Below are 24,000 nucleotides of genomic sequence, written 5' to 3'. Positions count from 1 at the left end.
CAGGATCCCATCACAGGTAACAGAGACTTAGGAAAACAAGCACCATCACTCCAAATATTCCCTTTGCTCCTGCTTCCCCCAGCTCTGTGTGCTGAGCACAGGCCATATGGGATGGGATATCCTTGGGGTCACTTGGGATCAGCTGTCCTGGCTGTGCCCCTCTCCCAGCCCCTCCCTGTGGAGCTGTGTGTGTTCCACACAGGGCCTTGGCTCTGGGTGAGCTTTGCTGGGCAATAAGGAAAGCACCCCTGGGTTATCAACATGTCCCCAGCTCAAACAGAAACCTCAGCCTGGTACCAGCTGCTGTGAGGAAAATGAACCCAGGCCTAAACCTGCACACACATCCCTTCTCTTCCCTTACTCAGGGAATATTGACCACCCTTTCCCATCCTCAGCAGTTGAGGAGAGTGCTGAGTTTTCTCAGTGTAGTCACACTTTTCCTCATTTCTCTTCCAAGGAGCAGGGACCTGGGCATTTGGCTTTTTCCTGGTGAGGATGCACAGTGCAGTTGGACACAAATGCTTCTTTTTCATATTATTCTGATGTGTCACATTTTTACTTTTTTCATTTATTTTAATGTTTTATTTCCTTTAATTTACCTTATTATTCCCCCACTTACCTTCAGCAGACTAATATTTTTGAGGCCAGGTTGGATGGGGCTTGGAGCAGCCTGGGATAATGGAAGATGTCCTGGATGATCTTTAAGGTCCCTTCCCCCCCAAACCATCCTGGGATTCTGTGATTTTTCCACTGATGATTGCTCCTGAAAGATTTCTTGTACAAACCAGGTGTTCAGGAAGAGAAACCCATTTCTGGCAGGATTGTTTCTGTGGCGCTTTCCTTCTGCCTGTTTTCCTTTTTATTTTATTTTTTTATTACTTCACTGTAGCTATTAGAAGTGAGAGAATGTCATCACCCTGAGTAAAACAGAACCTGTGTATCCAATCCATTCTGTAAATGGAGAATGTTGTAATTGGAAAGATGGCAGTTGAATGCTTATTTTCTATTAAACATTTTTTTCTTTTACATTTGTAAATACTTTCTTTTACTTTCGTAGAATATAGTTTCTATACTTTGCAAATGTAGTAATGGTAAACAAGATGAGTTATATTTTTGGTATAGCACATTAGTTATTGCTTCAGCAAGAGCCTGAATTAACCTATTTTATTTCTATAATTTTTTAAAAATAGAAGACATATATTTTGTAGATGGTGTATTTGGTGCTGGTGCAGTTAATTCCTGACAGCCAGACACCCAAAATACAATGTCTTCTGCCTTCCTGTGAGTAGTAGAATACTTGCTGCGAGGTGAGTGCAGGATTCAACATGACACATTTGGCCTGTGTTCACATGTCTGTGGTTTCTTTGTCTGTGCATACATAAATAGAAAAGAAGTAGAAGATTTAATAGATTTATGTTTACATTTACTGTTATCCCTCACATCCTTTCACTACTTGTTAGCTTAGTTGTCCATGAATTTAAGTTCTTTAAATTGCCTGTAAATTAGAAAAACTCTAACTTGACACTTCGTCTTTAAAGTTCTATATTAATCACTGGGTTTAAATGCTCTGTAAATCAATTAACACTTGACAGCATTTATTTTAAGTCCATTGCCATGGGATATTTTATCACAACCAATATTTATGTAGTTGGATGGTTGTAAGGAACCTCTATACCAACACCTTTTGCACTGACAGCAGTTTTTGCAGGAAATACTGATATTAGTGTGTCATCCATTGACCTGGGGAAGATTAAGTAGATTTATCTGCTTAATGGCTGAACAAAATTAGAGCAGATTGTTTTGGGGCTGGGCTGTGCAGCTAAGCCTGCAGGCAGCATCTGAGGGCAATTTCTGTAGCTGCCTCTCTTGGTACCTGTCTGTGGCACAAGCAGAGCTGCCTGGCTCTGCTCCCAGCTCCTCCACACCAGGCTCAGCTTCTCTGCTGCCTGCAGGCAGCTTGTGTGCAAGTGAACACTCTTAAAATTGGCTGGTATCTTATTTTTTTTTCCCTGAGATGTGCTGTGCTTTGGATCCTATCTAATGGTACATGAAATAAGAGTCAGTGGTTCTACATCAGCTACACCAGGCTGTCCGTGAGGAATTTTTTTAGAGCTCCAATTTTCTAGTTGCCATTTTTTGCTTTTTGCCTTCCTTCCCTTCCAACCCTCCTTCCCAACCTCAGCACCCTTTTTAAAAGACAAAGCCCTGCTTTCATTCTTAATGTCGCTGTGTTCAGAAGAATTACAGCAGGAATTAGCGTGGGTGGGAGTTACACACAGTGCTCAGAGTGTAACTCAGGAAGCCCTGGCCAAAAGCAGGATTTATGATCTACCTCTTTTGTCTCGTGTATGTTTAATAAATAGGAACCATGGTACTCCAGCTTTTTTGATGTAGTTGAGGAATCTGTGGTGGAAATGGAAACAACAGTTAAAGCCAGTGTTAAAAGCACTTAGTTACTCATTTCAGTGAGGGGAAGGAAAATCTGCTTTACCAATTTGAGCTTTTAGACATAACTAGTCCATGTAGTAGTAGAAGTGGTAAAAATGGCTCTCTCTGTTTTTTGGCATTTCTGTTTTCATTTGAAATCAGGTTTTTGTGTCTCTTATTTCCTTCCCTTTCTATTACTTGGTCACAAAATACTGACATTTGGATAAGGGTGGATTGTGGACTGAGCTTGTAAAGTCAGGAATGTCATTGAGTCTCTGCCTTCTGCAGCTGGCAAAATAAATTTGTGATTTCCTGCTGTAGTGTTTTAGATTCTTTGTTTTCCCTTCCAGAATGAACAAGGCAACAGAACACTGCTGAAATGCTGTTGTGTGCATTCAGGTTTTACTTTCTCAGGGCATTTTGTGTATGTGTATGTCTTTACACAAAAGAGAATTTTACTAAGTATAAAAAAATCATTCCTTTTTCTAACAACTTCTATTTTTAAAACTGCAGCATATGAAATAAGTTTCATAATTGTGTTCTGAATTGTAGAGACAGTTCCTACTTGGGGTTAATATGTATTGTCATCACCCCTAGTTTTGTTAATTCAAATGTAATAATTCACTTCAGTATTCTCTATACATATTTTAAAAAAAATCTATGTGGAGCTAAACAATTTTTTCATCTAACACATGACTCTAGATAGGTAGGAGGTATTTTTAAGGAGTATGACTAGAAAAGCCAGTCAAGGGACCAGAAGAATTTATTTAGTAGTGATGTTGTGGGTGGCACAGCATAGTACACAAAATAGGTAATGCTAAAAATAGTTTGTCATCTGTTTTAATAAAATGAAATGCAGATTTATGGAAGGAAGGCCACTTTCTTCTTGGAAAAAAAGGCTTGTAAAATTTGCTTAGTCTATGTGTGTGCAGGAATCTAATCTGGTTTCAGCACTGGTTGTTTGTAAATAGAATAATAATTTTTTAGCACCCATGTATCATTGCATTTATCCTAGTGAACTTGCACATGGAAGTAATTTGGTATTTATTATTTCTAATCATTGTCAGTAGTGATGTAGGGGGTCAGTTTATCCAGCTGTGGCTGATGCAGCCTCACTGCTCTGAATGGCCCAGCAGGTCCTGTGCTGCTGATACTTCTGAGTGCTTTGGGATGGCAGGCACCTTAAAGTTAATCTTGTTTTGACCTCCTGCCATGGGTAGGGACACATTCCACTATCCCAGGTTGCTCCAAGCCCCATCCAACCTGACCTGGGACACTTCCAGGGATCCAGGGGCAGCCACAGCTGCTCTGGGCACCCTGTGCCAGGGCCTCAGCACCCTCACAGGGAAGAATTTCTCCTAATGTAATTTTAATCTCATCTCTTTTAGATTAACACCATTTCCCCCTTTCCTATCACTTTTTGTCCATAGAAAAAGTCCCTCTCCCCTTTTTTTAAAAGCCCTTGTTAAAACTGGAAGGCCACAATGAGTTCTCCCCAGAGCCTTCTCTTCTCCAGGTGAACACCCCCAGCTCTCCCAGCCTGTCTCCAGAGCAGAGGGGCTCCAGCTCTTGGAGCATCTCTGTGCCCTCCTCTGGTCTTCCTCCATCCTATGGAGTGTCCACTCAGGCTGGGGACCCCAGATCTGGAGGCAGCTCTGCAGTGGGCTTTCCCTGGGGTCAGCACAGGAGAAAGTTCTCCTGCTTTTCCTGGTTCTCCTGGACCATGTTATGCCTAAAAATGAGTAGTAGCATTTTCTGGGTGACATGCTTATGTTTGTGGTAAAGACATTCCTGCTTTGTAGTGTAACTGGGGCATGATCAGTAGCAATAGCTGGACTTGATCATCTTCAATGTCTTTTATAATGATAAAATAATTTTATAATTCTATGACTCCAAGAACTCCTTCATTTCCACAACACCATTTGCTCATTCTTGGAGGATCTTTAACTCCTTGTCAGGACCCATGAACTTATAGAGTGTTTTGACTTACAGGGAAAAGCCTCTTGTCAGTACAAGTACCCACTGAAAATGCACTATAATCTAATGTACTCCCTCTCATGGAAAAAAGGGGGATTGAGAAAAAAAGGACTGTTTTCATGCAGGAGAGTAAAATGTTAGTGGTTTGATGTCAGCTAAGCTGGGGAGCAGTCAGTGAGGGCTGAAACTGTGACAGGTCATGAACAGTCTCTGTGTTGCTGTGTTGGACCTTGTGCACCCTTACAGGGCAGTTGCTCCTGTCTGTGTACAGCTTCCTCTTGTTTTTAGAGTAATTTTGACAACAGATGAGGTTTCATTTTAAAGATCCTTCTCTGGATTCCTTGGCAGGGAGGGAATTATCCAGCCAAAGGCACCTGGTCGTAATAGAGTAATAATTTCGTGGTCCCAAAACCTGACCTGAAAAGGGTCATTCTGTTGCAATATTTGCATTGTTTCTGTTTTGCTGGCTGTGCAACTCTACCAGCTCTCACTTCTTGTCTTAGTTAATGCCAATGTGTACACAAGCCAGCAGAAGGAGGAGCACTGTGGATTGAATTTGGATTTGTTCAACTTTATAGTTTCTCAGCTTTAAAAGCTCTGAGCTGATGAATATCTCTCTCAGCATCTGTCTTGGGATGCACTTGACATTGGCCATCAGCTGTGTCATAACAGACATAACAGAAAGTTCTGTGTCTTATGTCACAGAACTTTCAGTGACAACGACATGGAGTGAAACCACCCAACTAGATGAGACAGAAAATTATCATTTAGTGCCAGAGTTCAGACTTAAGTGTGTTGGCAGTGTTGTAGAATCATATTTTCTTCAAACTTTATTTTTCTTCCTCATTGTAGGGGTCAAACTCCTGCTGAATCTGACTTTCAAGTGCTTGAAATCGCCCGGAAACTGGAGATGTATGGCATCAGATTCCACCTCGCCTCCGACCGTGAGGGCACCAAAATCAATCTGGCAGTTTCACACATGGGTGTGCTGGTGTTCCAGGTATGGCAGGGATGGCAGACTGTCTGTCTTTTAGCAATGTCTTGGAGTAAATCTCTCATTTGAATATCAGGTGTCTCTGATGCCTTGAAAATTTAACGTGTTCTGTGGCAAGGAGTGTCATTAAGCCCCCAAAATTCTGTTTGGTGCAGCTTGTTCTTGTGCAGAGTGCAGAGCATCAAAACCAAGTGACACTGAAGTAGAGGGGCTTTGTTTGAAGTTAGGTGTGTGATGAGAGAAAATCATCAATTAATTTATTTGTGGAACAACCCTGGGGCAGGTCTGTCATCCTGGAATTTTGGTTTGGTTTCTCTTATCTTTTTATGCCAGGGGATTTTTTTGCTGGGATATTGTTGCTCTCATAGTATAGCACTGCTGGTTGATTGGAGTGATTGGACCAATTAGTGTTACTATGTTTGTTGTATTAAAGAAACAACTCAGTGCTCAGAATCCTCTTTATGAATGCAATGATAGAGTTTTCCTCTCCCCAAAACACAGAGGCAGCTGATTTACTGAAATATTTCTGTTTGGGTGCTCAGCTGTGTCTTACCTGCTCTTTGGTTACTGTGGAGCAGCTTCTTTTGGAGGTGCATCAGTCCTGCAATCCCTCTCAGTGGCCTCTCTTGTTTAAGGGAATATTGTCACCAGAACTAAAAATCCAGCTGGATATGTCCACATACACATCTATATACCCACAACAGAATTTGTTTGGTACTCTGCTTTTCTGAAATGTTTGCTAACATTTGATCATTCTCACTTTGATTCAGGGTAACACAAAAATCAATACCTTCAACTGGTCCAAGGTCCGTAAGCTGAGCTTCAAGAGGAAAAGATTTCTTATTAAGCTCCACCCAGAGGTCTGTGTAACTTTTTCTGTAATATAGACTGGTCAGTGTTGAAAAAAATACCTGTGCTTCATTTTATTATGAACATTTCTGGAGTTTGATTTTATAAAACAGCCTCAGAGAGCAGGCTTGGCTGCATCATTCAAGTGTCAATCTTTCCTTTCTCACCCCACAACTTATGGTCTTTAGGTTTTGTGTTTCAATCTCAGCTTATCCTTGACACAAGCTTACACATGCATAAATGTAAGGCAGAAAAAAATTACTAGACCCAAGGATTTGGTGCAGCCTTTCTCAGTACTTCTTTGAAAAAGTTGCATCCACCTTCTTGATTCAAATGAAAATTATCTGATACACCTCAGGTAGGAATAGGTGGCTGAAATTAGATGAAATTAGATTGTTGTAGCTTAATTTTAAGGATGGTGTGATTACTCTTGCTTCATCTTTTCTGTACATCTCTATAGAACAAGTGTCATTTTTCATACTTGGCTGATTTACAGTAGGTGTTTTTCATTGCAGATGTCATCAAAATTGTTGCTTCCATGCTGGATGACTAGATTGCATTCAATATTTAAATTATATTAAAATAGAGGAAAAAAACCAACTTTGGCATAATAAAATTTCATGTATCAAGGATACCTGAAACAGGACACACTGTTTGCTGATGTAGCAATGTGTCTCACAAGGAGACCCTTGGAAATTTCATGTGATAACTGTACTCTGACATATACAGTATTTTCTGGTTTTGTCTGAATTTCCAGGAGACAAGAATCAGAACTAAAAAAGGAATAATATTTTAAAATAGCTACTATTTCACTTAAATATTTAAATTTCTTTTAATTTTCTAATGGTGGGTTATATTGAGCATGTTTCTAAATTAAAGTGCTTTTTAAACACTTTTACAGTTTCAAGGTAAGCAAACATTTTGGACAGCTATTAAATAATTTTCAACTGCATTCAGAATCACTCCCATTCTTTTAAGGCAGATGAGGAGTGACTTAGCAAAAGCCTACATTTTGCTGGAATTCAGCTTTTTTCTTGGCCCACATTTGTGCCTTCCTTTCCTCCTTACCGTCATTTTAGGTGCTACTGAACTTTTGTGTTTTTTTCCCAGGGCCCATATCAAGATACCTTGGAGTTTCTTTTGGGAAGTAGGGATGAGTGTAAAAACTTCTGGAAAATCTGTGTAGAGTATCACACATTCTTTAGGCTCTTCGACCAGCCAAAGCCAAAGGCTAAAGCAGTGTTCTTCACCAGAGGGTCATCATTCAGATACAGGTAGGGAGAAACAGAGCACACTCATTTGTCTTAGAAAATGAGAGCAAAAGGAAGAAGTATTCTAAAAGCATTCCATCTCTGATGCTCATCCCTGTGTTTGGTAACCTTTGTACTTCTGTGGGTTCACAGTGGGCGAACACAGAAGCAACTAGTGGATTATATAAAGGACAGTGGGATGAAGAGAACCCCATATGAAAGGTAAGATGAAATAGCTTTGTAAGGCAAAACATAGCTGAGACTTTCACAGTGCCTGAATTACCTAAATTTCAGTGTTTTAATGCTGCTTGGAGGCAGGCTCATTCTCAGTTCCTAAATGTAAGGTAGCTGAACTAAAATGTAAAAAAAATAAAAAAATTTTGTGATTATATAAGAGGCTTTTCAAAGTTTTGGTCACACATTTTGATGTCTGTGGATAATGTGGCTTAGCTGTCTGAAAGTTCAGCACGTGCTGAAGATTCCATCATGTTTGTGAGGACCTGTCTGTGCCACTGTAGCTGTGCAATCAGCCAGTGGCAGAGCAGGTGATGGAACTTGGGATCTGCAAGTTGGAAACTGTGACCTAAAATACTCAATTGTTTCTAAACATATAAATATATAAATTAAGAATATGTGTTTTCATTATAAAATTGTTTTTTCCTTGCTTGACTCTAATGCTGTCCAGTCTGTATGTGGGAAACTCCTCCTCCAAATGCAAACTATGTGTGGGAAACTCTTACTCCTAAGACAAAAGATTATAGGGACTTAATAGGAATTTCAAAAAGTCTGCATTAATCTACTATGAATAGATATTGTTAATGTCTCAGACTCCAGTTGAGCTCCTTTTCTATTTGAAAATTTGATTTTCTATTTAATTATTGACATAGAAGGAATCTAACCATGAGTGTAATGCAGGATACCACTTTTTGGAGTCTAACATACATAAAAAATTTTATATGGTTGGCTGAATTTTTAAAAATTTGTACAATTGTTGCAGATTAGCTCATTCTGGTTCTGAAGCCATTCTTCTGTAGATGTTTATAACAATGAAAAAGGATGGAGTTAAACTAAAATGTGCTGTTTAGTATTCAGTTTGTACTCAGCCCCAAGTTGTTCTTGAAGTCTCCTTCAGTGGTACCAAGAGATCCCCACCAGCCAGGTAGGGGTCAGTCTCATCTCCTAGGTAACAAGTGATAGGACAAGAGGAAATGGCTTCAAGTGATGCCATGAGAAGTTTAGGTCAGATACTGGGAAAAATTGATCAGGCACTGGCACAGGCTGCCCAGGCAAGTGTTGGAGTCACTATTCCTGGAAATGTTCAGAAAAGGTGGAGATAAATCACTTGGGGAAATGGATTAGTGCTGGGGGAACAGTTGGACTTGATTGCTGATCCTAGAGGCCTTTTCCAATCTTAACGATTCTCTGATTCTGTGAATGATTTGGATCTTGCTTTATTCCATTTTTGTATGTTTATTATCTTGCACCTTTTAATTTACAACTCTTTTGACCTTTTAAAACTTGAACTAGTTATTAACAAAACACAGATAAAATAGAGCTTGTGTAGATGAGATGTGTCTGTTGGCTACTGCATGGCCATAAGTGGTGGGGGAAGGAATGAGGCTGGGGCATGTGTTGGATGCTGACAGGCTGCTCTGTTCCACAGGAGGCACAGCAAGGTCAGAGCATCCACCCGCACCTCGAACGCAGACGTGCCAAAGCAGGTCAGTTCTGCAGCACTCTCTGGGTTGTGGCTGTGGGCAGGGGCATGGACAAACAGCTTTCTGAGGTGATAAGTGAAGGAGTCAACTCACCAGAATTGCTGCCACTGTTTGCTCTTTGTCTGCTGCACAGTTCTTTTTGTTGGTTTTACTGTTTGATAGTTGTAGCCAGTGGAGTGTGAAGTGAATAGTGTTTTACTCAAAGTTCCACTGAACTGCAAAGGAAGTGTTGGACTTTCTAGTATGTTATTTCAGAGGATTAGTTATCTCTAGGTACTCTCTGACTGCTCTCTGGCAGTCTCAAAGCTGTTGTAAGATGCCTTCTGCAGGACATGGCAAGAAACAATCATTTCACTGAATGCTCTTGTGTTACGTGGGAGAGGTTAAGGAAGCATCACAGAATTTCACTGTCATTTTGTTGTTTTTCTTTGTGGATGTTTGTTCAGCTATAAAATGTACGCTTTTAGCTTTCCATCCAGTTATCAGAATTAAGGAAAAAAACCTTGCCTTTTTCATGGGCTGCTGGATCAGCTTCTGTACAGTGTCTGCTGTAAAGTGAGCTCCTGTGAACCATGTATTTCTTCTGCATATGGATGTGACTGGATGTTACATTTGTTTTTATGTATTATAAAACCCTTTTTATCTGTTGTGTTTCTGCTTTTTTGTCCCCTTTTAGAGTGTCCCATTCACTGAGGGCTTGAGAACTCCAGGGTCTCCTGCCTCAACAGCTGCCCCCTTCCACTCAGTTCACTCCTTGGCCAGTCCTGCTTCTATCCTGCCCATGTTTGCTGAACCCAGCCCCTCCTCCTTGGACCCCCGAGCACCGTACACAAGGATTCCAGACAAAACCACTGCAGCACCAGTGGAAGAAGTGGGGAGGAAGCTGATGCAGCAGCCTGGATCTCCCGTGCTCCAAGGTGTTGGGTTTGGTAGTGTTGCAGGAAACTGTGACCCGTCTTGTCCTGTTGTTGAGAGTGGTTGTGGTGTAGACGTAGATGTAGTGAGAAGTAGTAAGGAGAGCAGGGTTGCTGGTTGTAAAAATGACAATGATGAGGATGACTTTACCACAGGTGTATTCATTGCTGAAAAAGAGCAGCAGCATGGCAGCCGTGGGGCCCCTCTTTTCACACTGACAAATTCCCAGTTACAGGTGTCAGAGGAGTTTATTGATGATGACCCAGCAGAAATGTCCTTTTTTGCTGGGGGCTCTGAGGCATTTTCCTATGTGTACAGCGGGTTAGAATTAAAGGGTTCTGAGTTTGCCAAGTGTCTGTCAGAGCCAGCTGGTTTAGCTGCAGACACCCTCCAGCAAAGCTCAGTGTCTGCTCAGTCGAGCCCTGACAGGTACTCAACCGAGGCCGTGGATATGAACATGGAAGAGGAGTTTGAATTTGAAGAAGGCAGCGACTTCAACGGCAACGCGAGGCCATCGGACACCTCGGAGCTCTTTGAGGTGAAGGCCCAAGCCAGCAGAATGCAAAGCCTGCTGAGCCCCTCTGAAACCAGCTCCCTCATCAACAACCGCTCCGAGAGCAGCTCCCTCAACAACCTGGCCCTGAACGGGACCTGCTCCCTGCACACCTACGGCTCTGCCAACCACTCCGAGGCCAGCTCCATGCTCAACTTCCCCGCCTACTCCGTGCGCTCCGAGTCCAGCTCGGCCTTCCAGTTCACGGATATCATCGACCAGCTGGAGCAGCTCAGCTGCCCTCCCACCACCACAGAGGACTCCAGCAGCACGGACACCGACTCCTGGGACTCAGAAACAGCTGCACCTCTGGATGTGAACCTGTTCTTCAGTAACCCCTTCGCTCAAAGCACGGGGGACAACTATGCCTTTGACTTTCAGAATAATTTGAAAAATCTCACGCAAGAAGACTGGACAGAGAAGTCGCAAGTCAATTGATTGGTCTTGATTTTTGTGATGGATTCCTCTATGCTTTTCAGGATTGGAAGTCAATAGGGTGTGATATCACTCAATGAAAACATAGTTGATTTAAAAATTTTTTTTGATTTGTGCGCCTCTTCGGTGTCCCTTGAAACATCCAAGTTTTGGTGCTGTGTTTCTGTGCATCACACTACAAGAATGGGCTACAATAGGCTACAATGTTGGAAAATACTACATTTAGGAAAAACACTGATTTCAGAGAATTTTAAGTATCAACTGGCTCATGCAGACTTCACAACTTACAGTATACCGAAGGATTTCTTCAGCTGTAAACATATCTGTAAGAGTCTCATATAATATGCTGTTCCTCCAAAATCCAAATAAAACAGTCACTTCTGCACATGGTTGTTAACCAGCAGCTGCATCCACTAAATTGCCTGTTTTCCTGCACTGTAGCAAGATCCTCATTTTGGGTTTGTTTTCATTTCCATCATGAAAAAAACCCTGAAGAATCTTCAAATCCTCTCTGAAGGACAGTTCTAAAATACCAACCTATGCAACGTGTCTGTGGTATGCTTTGAAGAATAAATAACCTATACCTACCTTTGGAAGAGGGAATGTGTACATAACCAAATGGAAATAGCAGTTTCCAAACTTCTTGTGAAGACAAGCTTGTTTTCTGACTTCAGGTGTCTTCAACAGTCCAGCAGCAAATGTTTTGCAGCAGTTTGGAGATATACAGAGACTATAAAAGCACTTAATCCCCATCACATTTCCCTTCTTTCTTATTATTAATCACTCTGCATAAAAATACTCACAAAATAATTCAGAAAATTGTCCTGTGTCTGTGGAGGACAGCTGGTGGTAAACCTAGTGTTAGCTTAAACTTTTTCTTTAAAATATGGACTGTATTCAGAAAAATACTACAATTTTTCTGAGAAATTGAGTTGTTAGGAGAGATAAATAGTATAGACAACAGTTAGAGCTTCAGGGCTTTTGTAAATTCTTTTAGACAGGTGACTTTTATGTGAGACATGAGCTGTAAGTTAGGAAGTGTAATGGAAAAAAAAATTGAATTATTGCTTAATTGGTCATTTTTAATTTAGCAACATTTACTGAGGCAAAACAACAAAGTTTTGAAATGTCCTTCCCAGCTGCTGTGGATTGTGGGAGTGAAATTCTGAGCTTCAGCTTGTAAGAGCATTTTTTAGACCATATGCAAGTAAGAATGGGAAATCCATAACACCTGACCCAAATCTTGTGATGGAAGGCATCATCTCCTTCAACCACTTTGTTTTGGGGTTCCCTTCTGCCCAGTTTTCAGAGTGCAGTACTAATACAGCTGATGCCTCCAAAAAAGCAGCTTAGTTACAAACATAACTTTATGGTCAATATTATTGCTACCAGCTTAAATATGGTCTTGATATATCATTAAAGACCTTCATTGTTTACTCAAGCATTTAAAAAATACTATTATTTCTCAAAATTCTGATAACTAAAACTTTAATGGAACACTTTTCAATGTGAGGCAGAACTCGAGGAGGTAAAACCTCCTTTAGTCACCCATTTCTTCCAGGTTAGTTTTACCAAGATATAACTATTCTGCACAGTGCTTGCTTTTATCTTGTGTTTGAGTGGAATGTGTGCTGTCCCGTGAGAAGCCTGTCCCCTCTGCCAGCAGCACAGAAAGACAAAGCACATTGAGAATAAAATATCAGCTCAGATCTCCAGTAATGAGCTACAAGGTGCTCTTTTTTTTTTTTTTTGCCTATATGTTATTTCCATTTTATTTCTTTCCTGTTGAATGTGTGTTCTGGCTCTTTGTGGGACTTCATTCAGGCCTGTGGAGATGATGTCATGGCTGTGACATTTTGAAACAGGGCTTGGAGGAGGTCTGTAGTGGTGTAGAGAGCTGGTGCCTTTAAGTACATTTTTAGGTGATTTGTCTGATTTCTTCCCAGAATGAACTACATTATGTAACCTAAGGAAGAGAAAGAAAATCAGCAAAAATGCAGAATTCTGACTCCAAACTCTATAACAGGTGGTGGCATCAGGAACAAGTATATAGATAAAGATGTAGAGAAAGGCTCTTGATATCTTTGATCTTTTAAAAAGAGGATCAGGATTCAGCTATTACATATAACTGTGCCTCTGTTTCATGTCTTGTGCCTCAATCACAAGCATTCCTTTAAATGTATTAGAAGAGAATAAATGCCACTAAATTCTCTTCATTTTCAAAAGATTTTAGTAAAAAGCTGCCTGTATTTTCAACATACAGGCAGCTTTTTTTTTTCATTTCCATCATGAAAAAAACCCTGAAGAATCTTCAAATCATCTCTGAAGGACAGTTCTAAAATACCAACCTATGCAACGTGCCAATTTGCCTTCTTGCACCATAGTTTGAAAAGACATCTTCACTGGTTTTATTCTTTTGTTTTAAACTGTGCAGATCTTTTATTGGCAGTTCTAACTCTCAGGGATTTTTTTTTTAAGAAAGCAATAAGATTCTTTGTGTAGTGCCCCTTTTGTTCTCCAAAGGAATGATGGTGACTGTGATTCCAGTCTTCTATCTTAGGGCAAGTTGTGTGGATCCACAGGTGAGGAGGAGGTGAGGGGACCTTTGACCCTGGTACAGATGTGTTTAGTTGAAGGTTTTAGGTACAGAATGAGAGTTCAGAGCTGCTGCTGTGCCTGTGTTAGTTCTACCTGTGCTCTGGCTGACTGATAGCATAGAGCTGTCATGGTTTCCTTCTGTGCTTCACTTCATTTCCAAAGCTCTGTGAGGATATTTTTGCTTGCTGAGCTCTGTTGTTTTGTTCAAGGTTTCCCAGACAGACACAAAAAAGAAGACAATTTGGTTCATAAGTAGAGTTTTTATTGTAGCAAGAAAGCTGTGAGCAAAGGTTCTTCATAATTTCCTTCAGACATAGAAGTTCAGATTCACTTTCTTGTAGATGGGGAGAAAACCAGCTGCCCTCAAGGGAGTGCAGCACTCAGACCTTCCCAGGGAGCTGTGTGGGTTATTTCAGTGCAGTGGAGCTGTCCTCTTCTGAGGTAACAGGAGGAGGTGGGACAAGGAATGTCTTTCCCTGCTCTGTCCCGTTCATTTGCTTTTGGGTAGCAGGAGGGGAGCAGTGAGCTGTAGGACAGTGTGGTGTGTCCCGAGTCCTGGCCATGCTGCTTAACTTCCAGCATTATTCCCTGGAGTTTGTTTTACTTTTTGTTGCAGTGTTGATACTGAAACTTCGTTCCTGGTACTGATTTCTGTTTATGTCCTGAGAACACAAGCTTTCCTTTCATGGAGGTGAGCTGGCAGTGTGAGAGCCAGGAGCCTTGCAGTGACCTCTGCTGCAGGAACCACACAGCATGGGAGACAGGGGAAATGACTTAGGAAAAATGACAGGATGGAGAAGATCTTTGTCAAGTGTCACATGCAAGAAAGCAGCATTTGAGGAGCTGTGGTAGAGCAGATAGAACCTAGGTGTGTAAACTTTGTGCTGTGCCCCCACTCCTGCCAGTCTGCTCCTCTGCAGGTTCTTGCACACTTGCTTTGTGCCTCCCACCCCGTGGGGAGCTGGGGGCACACACAGGTATGAGCATTTCCAGCCAGTGCACAGGTTTTGGTGCTGTGTTTTTCCAGCAGGAGAACCACAGGGTGTCCTGGTGTGTTCTCCTGCTCTACACTGTGCAGCCAGCAGCTGTTTGCAGCTCAGCAAAGGAGAGTGCCAGGGCTCTTTTCCATCTTTCCACTTCTCTCTGTTCTGTTTTAGCAAACCCAGGCAGCTGGAGGATGCATGCCAGTGAGTCAGGCTGCTGGGCTTAGCTCTGCAGTGCTCAACTGGACCCTGCAGTGCAACTGAGAGAAAGCAAAATGGGTGTTTTGAGTGAGCAATTTAATCCCCACCTGTACTTCTCTGTGTGTGTACTTATAATCCTTCTGATGCTTAAACACATTTATTAAATGTAAAGCACTACATCAGAGCATTTTTGATCATCGTTATGCAGTTATCGAAACTTAATTTGCACAAAACATGGGTCATGGAATATTCTCTGACCTATCCATCACCTGGTTAAGCTTTGTTAAGTTTACTAACCTGTGTTACCTATTGTGTGTAGACTTTGTAATTTTAAAGTATTCATTAGTCAAGTAATACATGCTCTATATTCCCAGGACTTGCCATATGTTATCTTAGGTGGAATAGGGTGATATATCAAGCTACCCTCAACTTTCACTTTAATTTCCAGTGAATTTCAGAATTGCTGAATAATCTGGATAATACCAAGTATTGATCTCCTTTTTCTGTGCTTATTTGTATTGTGGTCATAGGTGATTTTGTTTAAAGGATTTTTATTTTGGTTTTTTTGGTGGCTTGGTTATGGTTTGGTATTGGGTATTTTATTTGATTTTTTTTTTTTTTTTTTGGTGGTGGTGGTAGATTTTGTCTAGTTGCAAGTCTTGGTAGGGATAAGATTTTGTGAAGACACTAATAAAAGTTGTTATAATTTTATGCTTTTTTGGTGCAAACCTGTCGGTAAGTCATTCCCATTATTGTCATTTTGCAAAATGTTCTAAGCCATAATTACTCAGTACTGAATGAGTGTAATCACAGTGTCAATGTAGTCCTTTAGCTGTCATTGCCTGTCATTTTAGGGACTCTTACACCTCACTTGTCACAAGGGCTGTGTGGCTGTACATATACATCCTCTGAAGATGGGGAGACCTTTCAGTTCCAAACACCTCATAAAATCCTCTTAATTAATCACCTGCCCATGGGCTCCCATAGGATCACTCCAGTGGCTGAGCAGGAGGTTTGGAAGTTCAAATTTGGAACATGATTAATTGACTTGGTCTGTGGGAAGGTTTCCTGTACATTTTCAAGAATCACAATGTTCTGCAGTTGCTGGAATCCCAAAATTCCTGTTTGTCGGTACGAGCAGGGCTGTGTGTGCCTTGGTTAGAGGGACTCCCCAGTTCCATAGGTGCTACTCTTGCCAGGAAAAGATTGCATTCAAACAAAGAGAGCTGGAATTTTTAAATTGATCTCTTGAACTTTATCTTTTATATGGGAAATGTTTATTGAATTATATGTTGGGGTTTTGAGTATCTTTGTGTCTGTTCAGATTGCCAATTATGAACCTACAGATTTGTACTAATTCATAATTTTAATTGTTTATGCAATAAAACAAGGAAAACTTTGATATAAATAACAACATGGGCTTTTTAGCTTTATTTTCATTATCTTTACCTTTGAAATAGAATAAATATTTGTACTCCTAGCCAAGGCATCTTATAGTTTTATTCCCAGCTTTCTCCACACAGTTTTCCCCCTGTAACACTTTATTGGAAATAGAGCACAGTAGGCAAACACTGGTGTGTGTGGGTTTCAAATTCCTGCTTTGTGCAGATCTTTTGCTTGGAATACAAATGGGACTAGAAGCTCAGATTTCTTTGTAGGAATTATATTTATTGTGGAGAATTCTCCTTTAAACTGGGTATATCCTTGAACTCTCTCTCCTGTATATCTGTTTTTGTTGGAAGATTGTCCTGTTTTGCAAACACAGCATGTGAAGGTGGTTGCATGTTTTCTAGCTGGCAGGCTGCTCAGGTGTCTGTGGTCAATGTTTAGGTAAATCCTCTTCCCTGCAAACAGGGCTTTTACAAGGTGGAAAGGTGGCAGAAGGAGGATGGTTATTTGGGATTATTTCAGCTGTTTTATGGGTGTCACCATAAAATCAGGGCCAGCCTTGGGATTCTGGTATGTGATTTCACAGGTACACAGCACTGGGCATGTGCCAAATGCTGTAAATGTGCTTTAATGTTTCATGTGACCTGTACGTGTTGGAGGATAAAAAAGAGATCTTTGAATTTAAAAAAGTCTTTTTCATCCGTTCTTTAGGCTCTCAGATAATTTTCAAGATTCTCTTATCTCCCAACTATTTATTACCTTTTAAAGGGAAGATTTGTAGAGGGAAAAGCTGCTAGTTGTGATGTTTGGAAATAAGGAAGATAGGGAAAAAATCCAGGATTTTACTTGTAGTACCTCAGCTTGCTAGTGACTTCACTCTGGAAGTAATAGTGTGTACTTTCACTCTAGAAATAATCATTTGGTCTGTGCATGTGATGGGTGCAGTAGGGCATGGGGTGGAAGGGAAGCTCAGAGGTGGCTCCCATTGTCCTCCCCTCAGCCTCTGCAGGGCTTTAGCCTGAAAATAATCTCTGCTTTTGAAGCAGTAGTAATAGCAATGGTATAATAATAAAGTTGTATCTCTAAAGGTTTTCTGTCAAATGCAAGAGGCACTCCATTTGATAAGGAGCTGTTGCTGACATTTGACCCTCACATAGCTTTTGTCCATCCCATAATGCTCAGTATTATTGGGGTACTATTTTAGTGGTCTGTCTTCAAATTATTTTAAGCATCCTGGCATAAAGCTTAGAGAACCTGTATTTTTTGTTTTGGCCAGCCTGTACACTAAAATCTGGCTTTCTGTGTAGGAATTGAATTTAGATTGAAGAATGGAAATACCTGCTGAGAAAAAACCTGGGAAGTGATGCCAAAAGCTTGTTATTTTATTATTCTGCTTGTTGTCTCAGTGACAATCAAATGGAGCCTGCTTCTATGAGACCAATATTACACAGTAGCTGTGGAGGATATCCTCAGCATTCTCACCAGATTCTGTAGCTGTGCTCTTGAATACTACAGAGCTTTTACAATATTTGTTTACTAATGAACAATGTTCATTAGTTTTTATTTTTTATTTCTATCAGGTGTATGCTAGGCTCTGTGAAACTGGGTTTGTTTGCTTAAGGGCATGTTTCTAACTACGTAGTGTAACTAAAAAGTATTAGTGTACTTGAAGATCTTTGAGGATGTGGAATATCACATTGAGCTGATGCATCTTTGGATGTTGCCTTAAGTGCATTTGTGTGTGGTGCAGAGGCAGAAATTTGCTGTGTACAGGATGCAGCCATGTCTGACTGTCTGGGTGCAGCACTGAATTCCCACATCAGTGCATGGAGGGCTGTGCTCCCAGCATTCACAGATACCAATTTGGGATGTTTGTGTGACTTGTAGAGAACAAATTTCCACTTCATGCAGAACACAAACACAGAAACATCCCTCTGAAGGAATAATCCCTTTTAATGTAACTGGAGAATGCTGCCAGTGGGGAAAGGAAGACCTTGGAGCACCAAGGTTTGATGTCAGAGGGAATCATTCACATGTTTTGATCTTCACATCAATATTTCCACCTAATTAGGAGTTTTCTACATTGAGCAGCAGTTGAAATGGCTTCTCCCTTTACCATCCTTCTCTGTGAGAATGAGGAATTGCTGTACATCCTACCTGCTTGCCTGGAGTCCTCTTGTGCTGCTCTGGTGGAGAAGACTTGGGTTATGAAAATGAAAATTTCAGTCCTCACCTGTAATATCATCTGCCAAGACACCATCACACCGAGCTTAGATAAGATATTTAATTAAATAAATGTTAGCCAAAAAGCTAACTTGAGCTTCTCTGTGACTTCTTATAGCCTCTTTCAGGAAAAAAAAAAAAGAAAAAAAAAAAGGGAAGTGACAGGACAAGAGGGAATGGCCTTTAGCTGAAGGAGGGAAGTTTTAGTTGGAGTAAATTCTTCCTTGTGAGGGAGGTGAGGCCCTGGCACAGTTGCCCAGAGCAGCTGTGGCTGCCCCATCCCTGGAAGTGCCCAAGGCCAGGTTGGACAGGGTTTGGAGCAACCTGGTGTAGTGGAAGCTGTTCCTGCCCATGGCAGGGGGTGGGACTGGATGGGCTTTAAGGTCCCTTCCACTCAAACCATTCTATGATTCTGTGAATGTGCCTCATTTCCATCAGGCCCTCTGGCTTTGGGGAGGGGTTCTTGCTTTGATTCAATGTTTGCAGTTAATTTCCTGGCCATCTTCTGTAGGAGGAGATAAAAGGTAGAACAACCTGAGTAAAAAAGCAGGGTGGTTTATAGCAGGTTATATCCCATTTGCTCCCACTGTGCTGAGCTTTCAGGCTGTCTGGAAGCAATTCAAGTTACAGATTCTGGAATTTGTTGCTACTTCGTGTTAAATTCCAAGAACTTAAAGAAGCTCCTCACCCCTCCAAGCTCATTTGTTTGGAAGCTGGTTTTTTTCAGCATTCCTGGCATGTAAAAGCAAACTTGAATCCTGTGCCTGGATAGGTGAAACAAATGTTTTTTTCAGTGTTGCTTTCCTGGGGTGAATGAACAAAATGCTTAGGGAGAATCAAAATCTGCTCCAGAATTGGTGCTGGACTAGTGTACAAATAGTTAACTCAGCAGCCTGGATGATCTGAATCTCTTCCAGGTGACCGAGTGCAGCTCTGTTTAGCTTCCTGCCTTTGTCCATGTGGAGTCACAGGCTGGGGCTGCCTCGCCCTGGGTGTGCTTTCCAAGCCTGAGCAGCTGGGAATCGAAAGCTCCCAACTCCTGCAGCACCCAGGACGGTGTGAGCAGATACTGGGTATCTGTGAGGGCTGATTTTTTTAAATTTTAGGATTTGGTGATGATTTCTAAGTCGGCTGGGAAATGGTGATTTGGCAGTTTGGGGTTGGCTGTTGATTTCCCCATTTGTCTTCGGGTGGGTGGTTCAGCACTCGTGACACAGCAAATCCTGCTGGGGAGGCTTGGGAGGGTGTTTCAGTTCTACTTGCTGATGTGCTGGTACCTGTCTAGTTACCTGATCTGAGAAAACTCATTTGTGTGTCACAGGGAAGATCAGAAAAATAGTATGTGAGATTAGGAGGAATTCTGTGGGTGTAGTGTGTGTCACCTTCCTTTGGTCCAAAAAAGCTGATCTTGCATGGTCATTTTCACCTCCAAGGTGGTGGGGGGGGGGTCTACATGCTGAAAAGAGGAGGCTTAAATTCACTGTGATGTGTCAGAAATCTCTGAAGGGTCCACATAGTAGTAATAACAATTAAAAAAAAAAGTTTAATAGCCTACAGCAAAGTAGTACCTGTTGCTTCTAACAGATTTAGCTGTGGATTGTGTCCATTCAGTTAATAGTCAGTGCTACAAAATTGTTTTCCTTGAGAATATTTTGTCTGTATACTTAGAAAAGCCAGGAATTAAATTTTTTCCACGCTCCTTCATTGTATAGCAATAGCCTTTCCTTTCCCTTTGGATCAATTTTGGAGATACCCTAAATTCTGAATGTACTTCTATCATACTTTGTCTTATGGAGTGGCGAGTCATGGAAGAATTCATCCTAGCTTTTCCCTAGATTGAAAAGTAACTCTTATATTGAAAAGCACAAATTAAAAGCTGTATTCCAGTCCCTGCAGTATAACCCTGTGTTGTGAACTGTGCTGCCACTCAGCAGCACTTTTTCTGTGACAATAAGCAATGTATCCTTGCCTTCACTGTGGTTGTTGCTGTGTCTGTCCTCACTGCACTGCCCTGTAACCTCTGGGATACAGGAACACTCCCTTTACTTTGAAATACACACTGAACTCTTTGGATTTGTATGTCTTTTTGCTCTTTTGCCTTTTTAAAAATAATATGAGCTTGCAATGCTGCTTTGCTGTAACAGTGGGTAATCATCTTATTTGCACTATCTTTGAAATAATTTTCTCTCCTTTTCCACTCCATTTTCTTGTTGTCTTCCCACCCAGGCGTGCCCGTGGACCATCCCCAGCTGTCCTCCCTTGTGCTGAAGAGTCCCCTGGGCTTGCCCCCAGCCTTTCAGGTGAATGCAGTCACCCAGGGCTCATCCCCTGTGCTCAGCCCTGTCCTCAGCGATGCTGGCGGCGCCAGGATAGAGGAGGATGACGAAATGAAGAGGAAGGTAAGAGCATGGGGGATGATGGTGCCATGTGGGAGCTGTGCTGGGTGTTGAGGGTGTGGGGTGGGAGCTGTGCTGGGCACAGTGAGGAGCTGTGCCTGCTGGGTGCTGAATGCTGGTTGGGTTTTGGTCTGTGGTGGTTGTGGCAGAACTCTGGTGCTGAAGGTTGGTTGGATGTGTTGTGCTGTTGTGGCAGGAGTCCCCAATGCCCTCCTGGCATCTTCTTGTGTCTTCCTGGCATGGCCACTGGGACCACCTCCCTCTGTTTCAGCAGGAGCAGTGTGTCAGGGAACCGTGTTCAAAATCCACCTTTTGTACCCCAGAATGGAAATGAGTTCAGGTTGGATGTTAGGGAAAGGTTCTTCACCTCAAGGCTGATCTCTGGAGCAGGTTCCCTAGGGAATCGATCATGACACCAAGCCTAACAAAGATCAAGGAATATCTGGATGATGCCCCTAGTCATATGGTTTATTTTCAGGTGGATCTGCAAGGAGTGGAGAGCTGGACACAATGATCCTCAGAGATCCTTATTGGTTAATGTATGAGGAGTCAGTTTCCTGGGTTCCTTCCTTCCCATGCAGTCTTGTCATGGTCTCATTACTCCATCTCACCATACATTGTTCCTCCAGGTCATGCTTCCTGATCACAACAGGATCTTTAGGTGGTCCCTTTGGAGGGGTCCTGTGGTGTTCCTTTGAGCTGTGGAGGGCCTGAGCCCAGTGGGAATTCGCTCACATCCATTTCATCATGGGCTTGGTCAGCAGAGCTGGCCATATTGTTGAAGTTGTCCTCTCCATGGCTGACCCTTCTGTCTGGAGAGAGGTGAACAGTGCTCTGGCCTTGCAGAAGCTTGAGGCTCACTTTCTGTAAAGAGTGGGACAGAAATGCTCCTGACTTTTGCAGGTGCAGAGTCTCAAACCAGGAACAGCTTTGGGTCTTCAAGGTGTGCTTAATGTCTGGGTGCTGCTCCATGCCTGGGCTGCTTTCTTTCTGCTACCAGTGAGCACTGGTTGCTTTAACCAGGGATTCCCCCACATGATGTGGGGTTTTCCTCACCCCCATGTAGAGCTCAGGATTTGCTGCATTTCTTCCAGTAGGATAAAGGAGTCCACAGTGGAGTTCCATGACCATTTTTCTGGAAGACTCCCTGCTCTGGAAGACTTGCCTTGCTTGCAGAGAGGTTTGCTGGCTCTGGTGCTTGAGAAGGATCCAGGGCCTTCCATTACAGTGCAAGGAAACACTTCTCACTGTCCCAGCTCAGTTCTGTCTGGAGGCTGTGGCCACACTGGCATCTGCAGTTTTCCATACAGCCACAAAGAAGAACAAACCACCACCTTGTGTGGTCTTTGCTTCTGCTCTTCTGCTTGCCCCATCCAGTGTTCTGGTTGTCTTACCTCTGTCAGGATCCTCAGGCAGGAAGGTCACAGGCCCCTGCTCTTTGGTGTCTTTACCACATTCTTGGGCACCTCCAGGCAGTTTTGTGATGCTGTTGAGAAACACCCATGGTGTGGACGTGGTGTGAGAATTGCCAGAGAGAGGAAGGTTTAACCAGTGAGTGGGAGCTGAGCTGCAGACAGCCCACCCCACTGGCAGCTTCCCTGTCTCATTTAGACTTTTTGAGGTGGAGTTTATAGCTTTGGCTGATCACTCTACTGTTAGTTTCCATAGTTATTTTAAAAATAACTCCTCTCATTTATCCTTATAGCTTGGAAATAATGAGCAGAGACTGTGTTAACTGACTTAAATGTGAAGCCCAACCCTTTCTGCCACATGCTGCAAGGTCTGGTGTTTTGGCAGCTTGTGCTCTCCTTCAGGCTGAAACTGATTTATGAAAATGAGACTCCTTAGAAGGGAACCTCTTTTTATTGTATTGATCTTCAACTTGATCAACTTGAATATTCCAAGGCTTTGATGTCTATTCAGAGACATTGTTTTAAGTGATACAGACACAAGAGGAAGCCAGTGTGAAATTGGTTACGTTTCACAGAAGCTTTATAGCTTTGTTCTACAAGAAAAATGTAATCTTACACTATCTCTCTGACTAGAGCTCTGATTTGAAGGTGACACTGCTGTAGTTCTACCTGGTTCATCAGGGCATGTTCTGCAAGCTCTCCTGCCCTCACAATGTGTGCTGTCTGCTCTTTGCTGCAGGTCCAGTACTGATACCTTGAGAAAGATGAGGGTTGTTTTTTTATTTTTTTCTTTTTAAATCACTCTGCCTTTCTTTCATCTCACTGGTAGATTTCTCCCTGTTCCTTTTCTAAGGGAGGTTGTTTGTAGCAACCCACTTTAAAAAGAGCATTTTTGGAGGAGTTCCCCCACTCAGAGTTATTTTTAACATTTCTGAAGCCTGGTGTTTGAAATAAAAAGTTAAACCTTTTGGTCATTACAAGTTCAGAGTAGAGCTCTTCACTCCCCACAGGCTGGGGTTGCTGCTTGGTGAGTGCTGGAGGTTTCCAGGTGGGATTGTTTGTCCATTATATGGTGAAACATCAGTTTTTCCAAGTGAGGATCTTTGCCTGGATGCCTGCTATGGTTGTAGAAACATTTTCTTTGGACTCTAGAAGGAGACTGCCACCTCAGAGAGTTCTTGTGTTTGGCTTTTGAGGCATGAGCAGATTTTCTTTCCCCTTGCAGAGCCTGAGCAGTGAAGGTGTTTGGCAGGGCCCCTGTGCACTGGGACAGCCTTTCCACTCCTGTGCTGCAGGGTCTGCCCAGCAGCTGCTGCCAGCACTCAGCACAAGGGATGCACTTAGGACTGCTACAAGACTGAAAAAAGCAAGTTAAGGGCACTAATTTCCACCAGGGAGCAATTTGGAAAAAGCAGGAATTTCTGAGAATAAACAGAAAGGGCAGGTGTTCTGCAGAGGGAGAAAGGAAGAGAAGGTGCCTGGGAAAATAAAAGCCCTCTTGTGCCCCAGGTGAGCACAGAGTCAGCTGGAGAATGAAGCAGAAACCTGCAGAAGTGTTCAGAGGTGGAGAAAAACATGATGCATGCAGGCTATGAGAAGTGACAGGTTGTGATCATGGTGTGATTTTAGTTTTTAAAATTCCCCCATCACTACCTGCCTGTGGAGAAGTCATGCTCCCAT

General features: G+C 42.2%; 1 protein-coding gene across 9 annotated transcripts in view; it reads left to right on the top strand.

Moving 5' to 3' along the window:
* FARP2 (FERM, ARH/RhoGEF and pleckstrin domain protein 2) overlaps window positions 1-24,000 on the top strand; it is a 73,453-nt gene that overhangs the window by 30,555 nt on the left and 18,898 nt on the right. For all 9 annotated transcript variants that reach the window (XR_010369804.1, XR_010369803.1, XM_064435720.1 and 6 more), the window contains 7 exons: window positions 5,257-5,404; window positions 6,169-6,258; window positions 7,358-7,521; window positions 7,651-7,719; window positions 9,161-9,218; window positions 9,892-10,132; window positions 20,739-20,911. Coding sequence is in view for 7 of the 9 variants with exons in the window: in XM_064435720.1 (XP_064291790.1) it covers window positions 5,257-5,404; window positions 6,169-6,258; window positions 7,358-7,521; window positions 7,651-7,719; window positions 9,161-9,218; window positions 9,892-10,132; window positions 20,739-20,911 (943 nt within the window). In the remaining 2 variants the exon portion in view is untranslated. The remainder of the gene's footprint in view (window positions 1-5,256; window positions 5,405-6,168; window positions 6,259-7,357; window positions 7,522-7,650; window positions 7,720-9,160; window positions 9,219-9,891; window positions 10,133-20,738; window positions 20,912-24,000) is intronic.

The sequence above is a fragment of the Passer domesticus genome, chromosome 11 (genome assembly GCF_036417665.1).
Source record: "Passer domesticus isolate bPasDom1 chromosome 11, bPasDom1.hap1, whole genome shotgun sequence".
NCBI lineage: Eukaryota > Metazoa > Chordata > Aves > Passeriformes > Passeridae > Passer > Passer domesticus.
The sequence above is the reverse complement of the archived record's forward strand: the minus strand, read 5'-3'. Positions and strand labels throughout refer to the sequence as shown.